The sequence below is a fragment of the Onychomys torridus genome, chromosome 8 (genome assembly GCF_903995425.1).
Source record: "Onychomys torridus chromosome 8, mOncTor1.1, whole genome shotgun sequence".
Classification (NCBI taxonomy): Eukaryota; Metazoa; Chordata; class Mammalia; order Rodentia; family Cricetidae; genus Onychomys; species Onychomys torridus.
This window is the reverse complement of record NC_050450.1, coordinates 41,182,698-41,198,005: the sequence shown is the minus strand read 5'-3', so window position 1 is coordinate 41,198,005 and position 15,308 is coordinate 41,182,698. Positions and strand designations below refer to the sequence as shown.

Here is a 15,308-nt window from a genome sequence, read left to right as displayed (position 1 = left end):
GCCATACAGATAGGGGGCTTAGGGGTGGCTCAGAACATTTCAGGTACCCTACTCATTCATCTACTGTGGACTGGGAATGGAGCCCTGTGGATCTGGGTCCATCCCCAGCTTCAGGAGATTTCCCAACAAATCACAAGCAGTTGTTCTACCCGAAACCTTTTCTAAAGAAAAAATGCCCACACCATCCCAGACTGCTCTCCAAGGCTCAGCATACCAGCTGCTGCACACTTTCACTGGGGCAGCTCCATACCAGGAGCAGGAGGCCAAGCCAGCAGGACTGTGGCCGAGGGGCTGGGATCTATTTATAGCCTGGAACAGAAAACCATTTCCAAGTATCCTGTGCTAAAAAGTAGCATTCAGTCCCTTAGTGGTGGCAGCCAGACTGGCTGGCTGTCCTCTGGTCACCTCAACTCTAGGTGGGACTCATGAGGGAGTCAGGGAAGAGGAGACCAGAACTTTTCCTGTTTATGTCTGTGTGAACTGGAATCAGAGTATGTGATGTTTGGTATGTGCCTCCCTTCACACAGTCAGAACGCAAGCCTCTCCATTACTAGAGAACATCTCTCATTGGTTTGTTCTTCTGCTCACTCACTGTGGTCCCATATCCTCAACAATACATACAGCTAGGAAGAACAACTTCTAGAGAGTCTATGACCTCTGACCTTGTAGGCCCTGCACACATAGAAATTAGATGTGATTTGGGTCTAGACATGTTACTACAGAGGGCACTGCCAGCCTCTTGGCCGTGGGCTTCCTCACAGTTTCCAGGGAGCCTCTGGGAGACTCTTGGTGGGATAGGTCAGATGCCCAGTCATACAGACAGCTAAGGCCACCTTCTAAATAGAGTCTTCTGAGGTCAGCATGGAGTGATAGAAGGCCAGTTGGACTGAGAGGTAAATTAGATTATACATAGGGGAAGGCACCTCTTTGCCTGTCATGGTGGACCACTAACATGGCTAGTACTATGTGAGGAACAGGCTGACACCTTGTCTCTTCTCTTTGGAAAGTGGCATATTACTCTGATCATCTTCTTATATATTTACATATGTATTTACTTATTTTTATTTTGGTTTTTTTGAGACAGGGTTTCTCTGTGTAGTTTTGATACCTGTCCTGGGTCTCACTCTGTAGACCAGGTTGGCCTCAAACTCACAGAGATCCGCCTGGCTCTGCCTCCTGAGTGCTGGGATTAAAGGTGTGCGCCATCGCCACCTGGCCATGTGTTTATTTCTTAATATGGCCTTCAATCTTTTAAAGAGTTCCTTCTGCTATGGGACTGAATGTCCATTGTATGAAAAGCTCCAGGCTTTTCTCTCCCTACCCTCCGCCCCAGCTCAGCTGGCTTTTCTTTCTAACCAGAACAGGTTGGGACAATAGTAATCTCACCCTCCCTTCCTTCCCCTCTGTCCACTGCTTTGTCTGCTCTGTGGCTATCTCTGTGGATACTCTACAGTCCTATGGCCTCTGCCAATATTCTAACCACCTAATCTTCCCTGTCTCAACCTTGGGCCAGAGGGAGGCTCCAAGGAAAGTTCTGGGGTGGTCAGAAGCCACCTTGGCCTCCAGGGATGGAGGGGTACCCTGTAAGAGCCATGATAAGAAGGGACTGATGCATGAAAGAATTTAAGATGAGGCAGATCTGGCAGTACCTCATGTTTAAGTAGCAGCATAAGCATCAAATGCCTCTCTCTATCTACCCAGAGCCTCTTGGTTCCTAGGGTATGACTCTTTAGCCTCCTCTCACCAAGGGTTACCCTGCTCTTGGGGCTTGGTATTGAGTGTGACTGATGTTCACTCAGTCACTGTGACCTGTCATGGATTTCCTCTGGCCACTGCTCCCCACCCCCACCCCAGGACACATGCCTTGTGCAGACCACGGACTGGGGCCTCCTAATGGTAGGTATAGGGTCTTGCAAGGGATTGTCACTGCATCTGAAAAGAGGTAGTAGGAGAAGACAGATGACAGATGACAGACGACAGACAGACAGACAGACAGACAGGTGGTGGGCTCATGACTATGCTTCAAGTGCCCAGCCTTGGGAGGGCCACCTTATTGCTATGGCCAAACTCTGACAAGAGGCCACTGAGAGGAAGCCCTGACTTTGGTTCATGCTTGGGGGTGTGGTCCATCCAGGCAGGGACACACACCAGCAGGACTGTGAGGGAGGCTGCTGGCTTATGTTTACATCTGAGTGGCTAGGAAGACAGGACAGGAAGTAGAGCTAGATCATAAACCTTAAGACCACCATCATTCCCAGCAACCCACTTCCTCCATCTAGCCCTTCTTGTGCAAGGTTTTACAGCCTCCCAAAACAGCGCCACCAGCTGGGGACAAAGTGTTGACATATAAGCCTGTGGGGACACTCCACATCTAAACCATAGCAGCCTTTCTGGTGTGCTTCCTCACACTCCATGCCAGCCACATCCACAAGACCACCAGGGTGCTAATGGCAGGCCAAGGAGGCAGCCGGCTGCAGGGGAGTCTCCCTCTGTGCTGTTATAAGCTTGCTTTCTGGGCTTTTGTTTGGGGCTTTGAAGGCAACCTTAGCCATATAAGGATCCTGATTGAGATATTGGCTTTGGATAGCTCAGGCTTGCACATCCCAAGCCTCCCCAACACTATGATTCAAGGGAGCAAGCTCAGAAATCAGAAATATGACCTTCAGTGCTGAATTGTGCATTAAAGTTCCCACAAAAGCTTTGCAAAAAAACAGTGAGATTCATGATGGCAATACGGTGCTATCCTGTAAAAGGCTGACATTTCAATTGTTCTCATTTATATCTCTGTAACCAAATCTTTTGCCTCCTCTGCAGTCGTTTTAAAGTATTTACTAATATCCAGAGAGCTCCATGCAGAATTTTTAGTTTCTCCATGATGCATAAAGTCAGTCTTGGCTGTCTGACCCCATGAACAAGAGTTGGCTCCACAGCCCTTGGGATGATGATGGGCAAGGTGTCCAGACACTCTACCCTGTCTCTCCCCCAAAAGAGGAAGGCTTAAAAAAACCATCAAAGCATCATATTTGAATGTGTTTTTTGCAATTAGTATATAATAGATTTTCGATAACAACCTGTAATTAGTTCATTTTCTATTATTCAGTTGCTCTGCACTGAGGCCATTGACAGTTTCCAGCTGGGATCTTTAAAAAAGGAAGACTGGATTCCAGACAAAGGCTGGCGAGGCTGGGCCTCACAATGCAGTTGCAGTTGCTAGAAATGAACTACTGAGATGAGAAAGAGGCTTTGAGACTTCAACATGAATAGAGGAGGAAGAGGAGTAGGAGGAGGAGGAAGTGGAGGAGGAGGAGGAAGAGGAGGAGCAGGGTAGGTGGAGAAGGAGGAGGGAGAAAAGCAGAGACAAGCTGAGGACTGTCTCTGGGCTCCCAGAGGATGGGGTGCCGGGCTTGGCCCATGTGAAAAGAGAAGCTGAGAAAGACATCTTGGTAGGGGGAGACTGTTGGGATGACCTTGAAGTATGGGACAGCACACTTCTCCCTGGAGAAGGCAAAGGGGAATGCTGCACAAGTTTAAATGCATGAGGAGGTTCTGGAATCATGGTCAAGGGCAATTCCAGTTCTGCTACTTGCTGGCTGTGTGACCTCAGGTTGGGTACTTAAACCTCATTGAATTTGTTTCTTTCTCTAAAAAAGTGGGCTCAGTGCACAGTGCTGGTCCAGGTTAAAGACTGGGTGTCTCTATAATGGTAAGAACCCATTGCCAGCTACAATGAATAATACTGACATACACAGACCCTGAGGTGGTGTGCTGGCTCTGAACCCATCCTCTAGCCTGGCTTCACTGCTAGGAACTAAATGGCAAGGATGAGGCAGGATCTGCCTTCACCAGCATGCGATGGGTAAAGAGCCTGAGAGAGCTGGTTAGTGGGATACTTATTGTTGTGGGACAATCTTTTTGTACACTATGAAGAAGTGTCTTTGCCAAAGCATCTTCTGATTGGTTTAATGAAGAGCTGAATGGCCAATAGCTAGGCAGGAGAGGATAGGCAGGATTTCCAGGGAAAGAGAAGACAAGGAGATGAATCTAGGCTCACAGAGACACAGAGCAAGTTGGACATATGGTACAAAGGAGAGGTAACCGAGCTACATGGAAAGATGTAGATTAATAAAAACAGGTTAATTAAGTTATAAGAGCTAGTTGGGAAAAAGCCTAAGCTAAAGGCCAAGCTTTTGCAATTAATATGAAGTTGCCATGTTGTTATTGGGGAGCTGGCGGTCCTGCAAAGGAAAGTCTAACTACATTTGAGAACGCTTGCTCCAGCTTGGGGCTGTCTTCTGTCACCACTGGGTCATTACTGGGTTTGGGGAGGTGGCTATGGAAGCTTGGGATGGTGGCAGCCATCATTGGTTCCAGGGGATAAGATGTGTGCAGCCAGACTGGTCCTCCCTCCCACTCTGTAGCAAAGATGGTGGGAAACGTGCAACTTCACCCGGTGAATGGTTCATCTTCTTCAGAGTTGCCCTGGCTACAAGACTCAGACAGTGAGGAGGTGGATACTTTCCCCTTTCTGTATGCCTGGGGTTCCCAAGTGCCAGAGGGAGACCTGGATCAGATTCCCACCCTGTCAGCACCTTGGGATGCTTGGTGATCTGGAGTGATACCATGTGAGGCCCATGTGGCTGCTCAAAACCTGCCTCCATCCACACATTTGCTAGGCTTGCCCTCAGAGGATTAATTATGTGGACAAGTATCTGTCTAAAAAGAAGAAGAAACTGATAATGAATTTAAGGAGGAAAAAACGTCCTCATTTAAGTGACCTGTTTTTTTTCCCTGTGATCCCAACTTGAACATTTGGAAAAATGTAAAAACATGCAGAATTGAGAAGCTTTTTTAGGTGAGCGACTTTTGAGTTAATTGGCTGTGATGAACTGTCAGGACCAGCTTGCATCTGGCTTTCCAGTGGCCTTGGAGCCTGGGTCTCTGTCACAGCAGGGACAGGTGGCTGGAGGAGGGGGAGGTGGAGGACACACGCAGAGAGGACACTGCGCCTTTAGTTCAGAGGCCTGACTTTGATCTGGGGTGTCAAAAGCAACTTGAAAACAATGTTTAGTTGATAGATGGAGAGACAGGGAGGCCACCTTCATCTTTCATGCCTGTCACTGTGTGGGATGGGTAACTGGGGTACGAGTCCTAGCTCTGACTGCTGGTCAGAAAGAGATGGATGCAGGGGTGGAGGAGATGGCCCAGGTGGTAAAGTGTTTGCTTTGTCAGCATGGGGACCTGAGTTTGATCCTAGAATCCTCCTGCCCTCTTTTAAAGTTCAGCTTGGTGGCACGTGATTGTAATCCCAATCTAGTACTGAGGAGGAAGAGACGGGCAGATCCCTGGGGCTTGCTGGCCAGGCCACCCAGGTTACTTGATGAGTGCCAGGTCAGTGAGAAACCCTGCAAAAACCAAGGTGGACAGTGCCCAAGAAACTATCCTAGGTTGTTCTTTGGCGTCTACACTCCTGCATTCACACACACACACACACACACACACACACACACACACACACACAGAGAGAGAGAGAGAGAGAGAGAGAGAGAGAGAGAGAGAGAGAGAGAGAGAGACAGGCAGGCAGGCAGACAGACACAGACAGATCTGGTTCTTATGGCTAACACACCTGTCCTGTGTCCTCTTCCCAGAGTGTGGCATTCACCTACTTCTTAAAGCCAGGAGTAAGATGCAACCTCACCATGAACCAACTCAGCAAGGCAGCTAGTAGCCATGGAACTCCGTGCCTAGCCTTTAACACCTGAGTTCTGCAAACCAGCTCAAAGAAGGGTCAGAGCAGCTACCCCACAAGGTAAACTTCTGAGGAAGCCTCCCTCTCCATCCCCACCACAAACTCATCAATATATGTAAGTTCTGCAGGGCAAACACCCAGACACATCATCTTTGTTTGTTTTGAGGTGAGGTCATTTCGTAGGCCCAGATGGCCCAGAATTCACAGAGATTCATCCACTTTTGCCCTAGCCCAGGCCTGTCATCTTCGGTAGAATGATGGAGTTTGCTTTAGAAGGCTGTTGGAGTCCCTGCATCTTCTACCCTACCTTGTAACCCAAATGAAACTCCAAACTCTCAGCTTCTGCCAGCCCATCAACTCCAGCTGTTAAAATTAAATCTAAAATATTGTTGCTGAGATATGTAAGATACAACTGGTTTTTAGTGAGATTTCTTGAATGCCCATCGCTTTCTAGGGAATCAGTTATGCCTGTATGTCTCATTTCAATTACTCATTTAAAACTCACTGAGCCAAACATCTATCACTACAGCTCTGGGAATTAGCATGCAGTTCCTATAACTTTGAAAAGCCATTGATCCCTGGATGCTCAGAGCTGCAGCATGTCAGGTCTTTATAGCCGGGTTAACTCATTTTGTGGCTTCCTCAATGGCTGCAAGTTTACATTTATTGCATATCTATTATTTGGGTTGGGCTGTGATGAATGGTTTGGCTGCCTGGTTCAAAACAAGTCCAAGGCAACCGCAGAATCTAATTTGCTTCAAAAAATGATGATTATAAGGCTTTTCAAATAATAAGCTAGGAATGGAAGGAGCCGACATCAGGGTGCCCTGCTTGAGATCTATGGCTGAAGCTGAAGGGACAGTGTGCCCCCTTTCCTACAGGGGCTCTTGTTTGTATCAACCTTCTGTCTTGTTTATATCGACATATAAGAAACCATCTGTCTGTCTTCATGGGCAGTAGAGATGCTTGCACTTCCTCAGGAACAAAACCAAGAGCTTGTTGTTTGGCTCCAGATCCATCCCCAGGATTGAGGATGTGCCATCGCTGGCCACATGAGTGGTGGTACATAGCTGTATTAATTACTTTACTGACTGCTGTGACCAGCTGCCTGACAACAGCAACTTCAGGAAGGGAGCGTTGGTTTTGGCTCACAGTTTGAGAGGATACAGGCTGTCATGGAGGGCAGTCACAGCAGTAGGAATGTGAGGCAGCTGGTTATGTTGTACCCACAGTCGGGAAGCACAGAGAGATCAGTTCCGGTGCCCAGCTTGCCTTCCCCTTTTCAAGCCGTCTAGGAGCCCAGCCTACAGACTGGTTCTACCACATCTAGTGGTGGGTCTTCCCAGCTCAACTAACCCAATCTAGACACTCCCTCCCTACATGCCACAGGTGTGTCCTCAAGGTGATACAGAGCTCTCTGCAGAGGAGTTGGAGTTCAGGCAGCATGCATTAGATCTGCCCCTGGAAAGCATGCCACTTCCTGACTTGGAGAACGAGTCTGGCTGTCGTGTCTTCTGACACTGCTTCCCTAGTCCATCTGAGTTCTGTGGGACTAGTGTTATCAAGGGAACTGGGTGGAGAGACTACTGATGAACTGGGGTCAACAGGGAGGGTCTCTTTTGTGCTATTCAGGTCAACACTTAGCATGTCTCTCTTAATAATAATAATAATAATAATAATAATAATAATAATAATAATAATAAAATAGCTACTCTTCCCCTTTTGGGTATCCTTTATGTGGTTATGGATATTGGAGGTGGTAAGATTTTCACCACTGTGGACTTAGAGCTGACTGCTCAGCTATGTATTTATGAAGTTCCTGACCATTTAATAGTCAACTCCATAAACATTTTAAAATTTCAAGATTTGTTTTTGCAAATAAGCTCTTGATACTCCTATTTCTAGCAACAGGACAAGCTTACAAGTCACTCACACTTTATCATGAACTAGTATCAGCAGATACAGGTTTTACTAGTTGGCAAGGATGAGGATGCTAGAGACCAAACATAATCATACTACATCAAACAAAGCGTTGCAGTAGTAACTGGCTAGTAACCTTGGACACCAAAGATGCTGTGAACTGGAAAGCCTTCTCTTTCCCCATAGAACCACACAGGAACACGGGAAATTCCTGCAGAGAAACATCACTTGCTTTTCTTCTTTGTGTCTTTCAAGTATATCTTCTACTTGCCAAAAATCTCCTTTTGCCAACAAGAAGAACTGCCTCTTGGGGGTAACCAGAGCTCAAAGTGGTGTCACTACACTGCAGGGTCACCTTCTGAGAAGATGAAATTCCTGATGAGTGCCAGGAGGAGAGATTCTAAATTCTGTGGCTTAGGATGCTCAGTGTCTTCAGGAGCTTGTACTGCCTCCCGAAGGCCAACACCTACCATTCTTCCGCTGCCTTGCACGCCCATAAGCATGTCACAGGGTTCACACACACTACCTGCTCTAAGCAGACCAGAGTACCCTTGAATATAAATGGGATTCCCCTCTTTAGGGCAAAGCATGTTCTTCTGGTCTCTAGCATGGACCCAGCACACTAGCTGCCCTCCCCCAGTGTGGGCCCTGGTGGACCTCTCTGAGGTTTCCTCTCATGTCAGCAAGCCCCACCCAGAGTTAGCTTGATGGAATCTCTAAGCAGGTCATCTCCAGGTGTGGCACACACCAGGGAACCCAAGGAGGAGCCACTCAGGGCATGGGAGTAAAAAAGAAAAGGACAATAGCAAGCATGAACATTATGATTAGCAAACTGATTTAGGAAACAGGAAGGTACACAAGGGTAGGAAGCTGTCTCCCATCTGAGACCACAGAGCTATGTGGGAGCCCACAACTGACTCAGTTTCCCAGTTAGAATCTGAAGTCTATTCTGAGTCAATAGAGTTCAAGTTTGTTTGCTCCAAGGCTGTGAGAAAGTTCTGATTAGCACACAGAGTCTCCTTGAAGGACTGTGAGAAAGTCTTCTTCACTGTCTCTTCAATCCGAACACCTCTACCCAGCTACCCAGCTGACTGTCGGTAGGCCCGACAAAGCTGACACTGATCTACTGACATCTGCTTTTGTAAACCTGCCCACTGCTTCCATTTTTTGAAGGAGGTGTGCATCTGCTCTTCTCCCTTGAGAAGTGACCACCACCAATATCCACTTAGACAACAAGTCCTGTTTGCTAAAGATAAAACTGTCTTAACTGGAAATCTGCACATTTTCAGTTTCTGTAAAACTTGCTTAGTTCTGGGAAGTCTGCTTTGAGGTGGGGATAAAAAGACTACCCTAAGATGGTCATAAGATTATGATAATGCCTAACCTTACGAAATGTTTCTGATCAAGCCTGGGCCTCTTTGAGCAATAGCTAGAGGCTATAACAGCATGTTAACTACAAAGTTGTTTTTTTGAGAATTGCTCTTTGAGGGAGGTTGAGAGCCCCACTTCCGCTCCAACAGGAGTACTTACTGTCTGTGGCTTCTCTAGATAGCCTGCTACCTCTCTTGGGCATAGAGACTTTCTCCATTGCTCTTGGGCAGTTACTGCCTGGCCATGCCTCCAGCCTCAGTGTTTCCCTCCAAGCAGGGCTCTCCAGTGGAGTCCAGTTGCCTCCATGTTCAGTGCTGTAGAACAGTTTCCCCTGAATTGAAACATTCTCTCCTGGAGGAATGAGGGAGGCTTATGACTCAGGAAGTAAATACAAGACCAGGAAGCTCCTGAAAGCCACAAGATTCATAGGATTCCTCCCTCCTTCAAGTTATCTAAGTAATGGAAATTGCATGGTAGAAGAGACTCCGATCAGTTGAGTTGCCTTCAAGTCCTGCTGAAGGTTGTTAACCTATGAGCTATTGCCCACACTACAGTGGGCTTTCCAAGCGATACTGCCCCCTTTGAGTCACCCCGGCTCCTCTAAACTAACTGCAATAACTCCTCTGGTTCACTAAACTGGACTTGGGTGGACTCATTTCTGTGGTCTGTCACTGATGTCATATCTGAGGTAAACAAACATGATATGCAGTCAAGAGGATTGTTGTTACAGCTCTGCTGTAGTTACATCCCAAGTCCCTCCATCAACGAACAGCATAGTTATTCAAAAGGCAGAGGGTTGGCGAGCCCTCTCCTTCCTACCCATCTTGTTTTGCCCCTTTCTTATGGCTCAGGCTTGTACAGAACAATCTGGACTTCTTTCACATCTAAGCCAAATCCACCTGAAGACTGCTGAAGCCAGGCTCACACGCCCTATGCACCTGCGGTCCAGGCTTCTGATGCTGCATCACAAGCAAGGCATGGCAATGTCTGAGGAAATCAGTTCCCACTCCCATAGCACTGTGCAAAGGTCTCACTTACGGAAGGCTGTGTAGAACTCCCCAAGGGTCAAGGAGCCATCGCTGTTGTAGTCATCAAATTGCAGGAGATCACCTGGTGAGCATCCCTTCAGGGAACCGTCTAGGTCCTGTTCCTTTAGCACGTACTGTGAGGTAAGAAGAGACAAAGCCTGAGTCACCAGTGAGCTCAGCATCACGGATGCTGCTGCTGGAAAGTGCACCAGGTCTAATGGGGACTCAGGGAAGCATAAAAGGCCTTAGGGTGTGGGAACGGTTGAAGCCATGAGTAAATGTGTACTGTTGACATGACCATGGTCATATCGAGGACCCCATGCCTCAGACCCATGGGAATGTCAAGGCCTTTTCTAGGTTGGGCTCAGGGAAACAGCAAAGCCTCCCCTGGGTCCATGTGTAGATGTTGACAGTGTATGCAGACCACAGCTTCCTCCTCCTGGATGGCTGCAGCCTGAACTTCTCCCCTACAGAAACCCCCATCTGGATTAGCGAAATCCACTTCCTGGTTCAGTTGTATATAATGGACTTGCCTTCTCAATTCAGATGTATAAAATATGCTGGGTTTCTTAGCTGTGGCTGTGCATCTCCATGGGAGTGAATGACCCACCCCAGTTTCATGTGTGTCTGCATTCTGTTCTTTCTTCTTTCCCTCATTTCCCACTCGGGGCAATCCCAAAGTCATGCAGGTTGTGGCGGCACTGGGGAGTATCCAGAGATCTCTAGTCTTGTCTGATTTGAATCCTTCATTTTATAGATAAGGAAAGTGAGGTTTGGAGAAGCAAGTGCCAGGCCTCAGGGCCATGGTCTCCATGACTTGCACGCACAGTCAGGGGATCTAAGAGAGGAAGAATCTTTGGGGTCACTTGTGCTGTTAATGGGGAAACAGACTAGAGAAGGGCTTGATACAGGCAGCCAGCTAACAGCTGACCTCAGGATGGGAACCCAGGCTACAGTGTGTGATAGTTAATTTCATTGTCAGCCTGACTGGAGTTGGAATGATCTGGAAGACACCAGAGAGGTTTATGTGAGGGGGAAGACCCGCCCTATACATGGGCTAGGGACCCAGACTGAATAAGGGGGAGAGACTGTAAAAGCTGATGGACACTGGCACTCATCTTTCTGATGGATGACACAGGGTGGCCAGCAGCCTCATACTCTTGTCACCATATTTTCTCACCACAATAGACTGTATTCCCTCAAACTGTAAGCCAGAAGGAAACACCTCTCTCCAAGTTGCTTCTTGGTAGGTATTATATCACAGTGATGAGAAAAGAACATGCCATATTTTATCACTCAATCACGCACGAGCCCTCACCACTGTTAAGAGAGTTTGCTTGCCACCGTGCATGCCCAGAAAGCAGTTGCTGACCAGATCTGCCTTATTTACATTTCTGTTGCTGTGATAAAACATCCCGGCAAAGGCAACCAGGGACAGAGTGCCACCGAGTCATGGAAGCCATGGTAGTGGCAGGGAAGATTTGCTGGCAAGCAGGATGCTGGGTGTCAGATTATATCTCTGCTCAGGAAACACAGGGTAAATGTGAGGTAATGTATTTCCTCCAGCAAGGCTCTATCTCCTAAAGGTTCCATGACCTTCCCAAACACCACCACCAGCTGGGGACTGTGTTCAGACACATTGAACTGTGGGGGCACTTTATGTTCGAACCACAGCAAGACCTTCCTTCCACGTTCCAGGGCCACAAATGTCACCCTTCCATCAGGATCCTGATTTAGGAGCTATTGGTGGGCTCTTGTGGATTCCTCTGTGGTTATGCCCCCATCACAGCCAGCCACACACTGAAGGTCATATGGGTAGAAATTCCACACACCCTCACTTGGCTGAGAGCCACAGGCTGGGCAAGGGAGATGCTACAAAGGGAATCGAGTGTGAGGAAATGGTTTTATTTGATTTTTTTGGGGTGGAGGCAGAGGCATTTTTCTTTTTGTTTAACATTCCCAGCTTGGTCTGCTATATTAAAGGCAATTTAATGTGATAATGTTAAAAAAAAAATGACCCTTCACCCAGCAAGTGAGCATGTTCAATAAAAAGGAGATCAACCGTGACGCCTCAGATCAATCTTCCGAAGATGGAAATTTCCCTTTGTCTATTTCTACATTGGAAATTGATTAACTTTTCATAGGACTGACGAGTTCTTCCCTCCGGCGCCTTTGACTCAGTGTCAAGGCAAGGCCCATATTAGCTGGGCTCTGCTTGGCGGATTTATGAGATGGGCTTTAAACATATTAAAATTTAGAGAGGAAATCATAGTCCAATTACCATGCTTGTTAATGGCATCAGGTGCCTCTGGCCACATCTCTGCCAGGTTAGAGCAATGAATCCAAGAAGGTCTGTTGGGAGTCATGTGGGTCTAGGTACCAGGTGCTCACAGCTGCGTCTGCCCAGGGCAATCTGATGTCACTTGCCCCATGCTTCCTGCTTAGCCTGCAGTATGAGGAATGACAGGTGGGGTGTGTTCCTGCAGATAGTCATAATCAACAAGACTTCTGGGCTTTCCCAGAGTCAGTCTCATCATATGAGGGCTCCCCATCCTGCTCCTTGGGGTTTAGGTAGAGCTGAGGGCTGAATATCACTGACGGATTAGCCATATGCCGGCACGATGACACCATGCCATCTGTGGGTAGCAGGCTTCCTAGGATGCTTGGGTTTGTGTGGTGAGTGGTATAGAGTCACTGGTGACTTGATTCCCTAGAGCCTCAGATTCCTCCTCTACAAACGTCTATGAAGTGGGACAGTAGCAGTCCTGACCCTGCACCAGAGGATGCTGAAGGATGAAGGGGGAACAATGAGGTCAATGATGATGATGATGCTGCTGCTGCTGCCCACTGGGAACATCTCATGTGCCAAGTACAATGCTAAACACGTCACGTGTCTTCCTGTCTCAGCACCATTAACTCTCATGATGACCCTGCGAAGTTCACGACTGAGGAATGGTGGCCTGGGAGTGAGGTGCCTCCTGAGACTCACTAGCTCGTGAACGCTGGCAGCAGACCTTGACGGCAGGCTGCTTGGATTTGAAGCTTGCATTCTTAGTGGCTGTCACTCCATAAAAGCAAAATGGTAGTTTTATCCACCACGGGCAAAGGGCTTGCTCAAAGATCTGTCGATCAACTTGGTTGTTGCTGCTGAGCATGTTTGTATCTGCATGTTAGCATGTGAGTCCTGCACAGGCATGCACCCACAGAAGCCTTTTTTGACTACTCTCAATGTTATTAGAGCAGGCCCTCTCACTGAAGCCCAGAGCTTTCTCTGGGTTTCTGTCTTTGTTTCTTTTATATAGGGTTTATAGGTTAACTCCACACCCGCCTGGCTTTTACAAGGCTTCTGGGCATCCAAACTCTGGTCTGAACACTCACAGAGCAGATGCCTTACCTGCCAAGCCACTGCCCCAGCCTCCAGGCTATCATTTTGCTGAGGTCCATATGTCATGGTTAAGAGTCCCCTAAGTTGGCATCGAAGGTGAGACTGCATCCCTGTCACCTCTTCTCTGAGGTCCCAGGGGCAGAGTGATCTCCATGGAGCACTCACTTGGGAAAGGTACGCCCACTTCCTTTCTTACATCTACTTTGGCCGGGCTAGAACAACACAGCCCTTCTGTCCCATGCCTGTCTTCCTGCCACCAGAACCCTCCAGACCTCTCCCTGGCAGTGGCGAGGCGGTGGACCCAGGGAGCGATATTGCTCTTTCTTGCTTCTTTTGTGATGTAGACACTAACTCCCCAGGCACCTCCTTAAAGTTAGAGTGATAGCTTCTAACCTACAGCCTCTGGAGAAGAGGCAAACCTGGCTGGGCTGCACAGATACTCTCAGGTTAGTGACATGGAGGGGTGGACGCAGGGCTCCCCACAAGAAAGACAACTGGGGGTTGGGCCATTGGTATTTGGATGCCAAAGTGCAGCACTGTCACTGGGCAGAGGCCTTGGGGACGCCCTGGTTGGAGTGCCAAAGACACTCAAGTAACAAGCACTGCTCACCTTGACATTCCCCCTGTCGAAAACGACAGGCTCCAAGTGTCCAAGGCTGGCTTTCTGAAGAAAACACCAGTGGGCAGCCCCTCTGAGGGAGGCTTTGCCTGCAAGCCAAGGAAGCATCAAAACCGGTTTGTAAACAGAGGCTGGGGTGGCGGGCGGGCGGCAGGGAGACACAGACAGAATTCCCTGTGTAAGACATTCTCAGAGGAGCTGACAACAAGCTGGGAAGTCTGGGAAGGATAGCAGAGAGGGCTCCCTGGCAACCCATGACAGAGACAGTCACAGACAACTGTCTCTGCCAAGGAATGCTTCTTCAGCACAGGTGCCAGACCGGATCTCTCCACAGTCCCTACTGAATGCCGTACCCACCTGAGCCAGCTCCAAGCCGCCGAGGTGGCCATTGCCATCCGTATCCAAGTCCCTGAACAGTGACTCCACCAAGAGGCGCTTCTGGGAGGCCAGGTTCTGCCTGCTGCTTCCCTGCTGGAGCGGCTGTCTGCGGCTCTGGAGGGCCAGAAGGACGTTTTTGAGACGAGCATAGCCAGCCATGCTGCACGTGTCACCTGGAAAGAGAAGATGGGGTTGTGACGTCACACGGACCCTGTAGTCTTGAGAGAATGTCCCACCCATCAGTCCATTCGTCCGTCTCATTCATAAGCAGCTGCTGGGACATTTCCAGTGTACCATAAACAGTGCCCCTGTCGTGGAGGGGGCCCGCTTGTCCACCTGCCCACCCATCCAGCCTACTGATATTTAAGTGGGGTGCCTATGTGAGTCAGATGGAATGGGGGAAATTCTTTCAGCGGAATTGGCAACACAGTGCAAGGAAAGCCAGCCCTGATTTTATTCTGTCACAGTTTGCTTTTTTGTCTTAATCCTATCTTAAAGGCTGCTTTTGAATCCTTGGCCTCATAGATTAGGGAGTTTTAGTTAACAGGGCTAATAATCCCTGCTTAAGGTAATTAGGTACACTCCCAGAGCTGGGTTATTTGAAAACAAACATGTATACACAAGTCCATGACCAAGAAACAAAAGGAAGCTTTAGGAGATTAAGCCAGAGCCCACAGCCCATTACTCTCAGGCCTTTTATCAGGGGCGCGCTTGCTGAACGCATAGCATTGCACGGTGCTTTGGCAAATGAGGCCTGTGATGCACTGCGACATGACATAGTTTATCTTGCTGGTGACGGGGCCACCATACATGGTATGAGCTAGTAAGCTGGGGCTGTAGGGATGTTACTGAGCAGTGTTC

The 15,308-nt window shown here is 48.4% G+C and overlaps 1 protein-coding gene across 1 annotated transcript in view; it reads right to left on the bottom strand.

The window, feature by feature from the left end:
* Fstl4 (follistatin like 4) overlaps nt 1-15,308 on the bottom strand; it is a 421,445-nt gene that overhangs the window by 109,951 nt on the left and 296,186 nt on the right. The window contains exons 5-6 of the mRNA XM_036197831.1: nt 14,427-14,620; nt 10,076-10,199 (exon numbers count right to left, since the gene is read on the bottom strand). Of these exons, the coding sequence (XP_036053724.1) occupies nt 10,076-10,199; nt 14,427-14,620 (318 nt within the window). The remainder of the gene's footprint in view (nt 1-10,075; nt 10,200-14,426; nt 14,621-15,308) is intronic.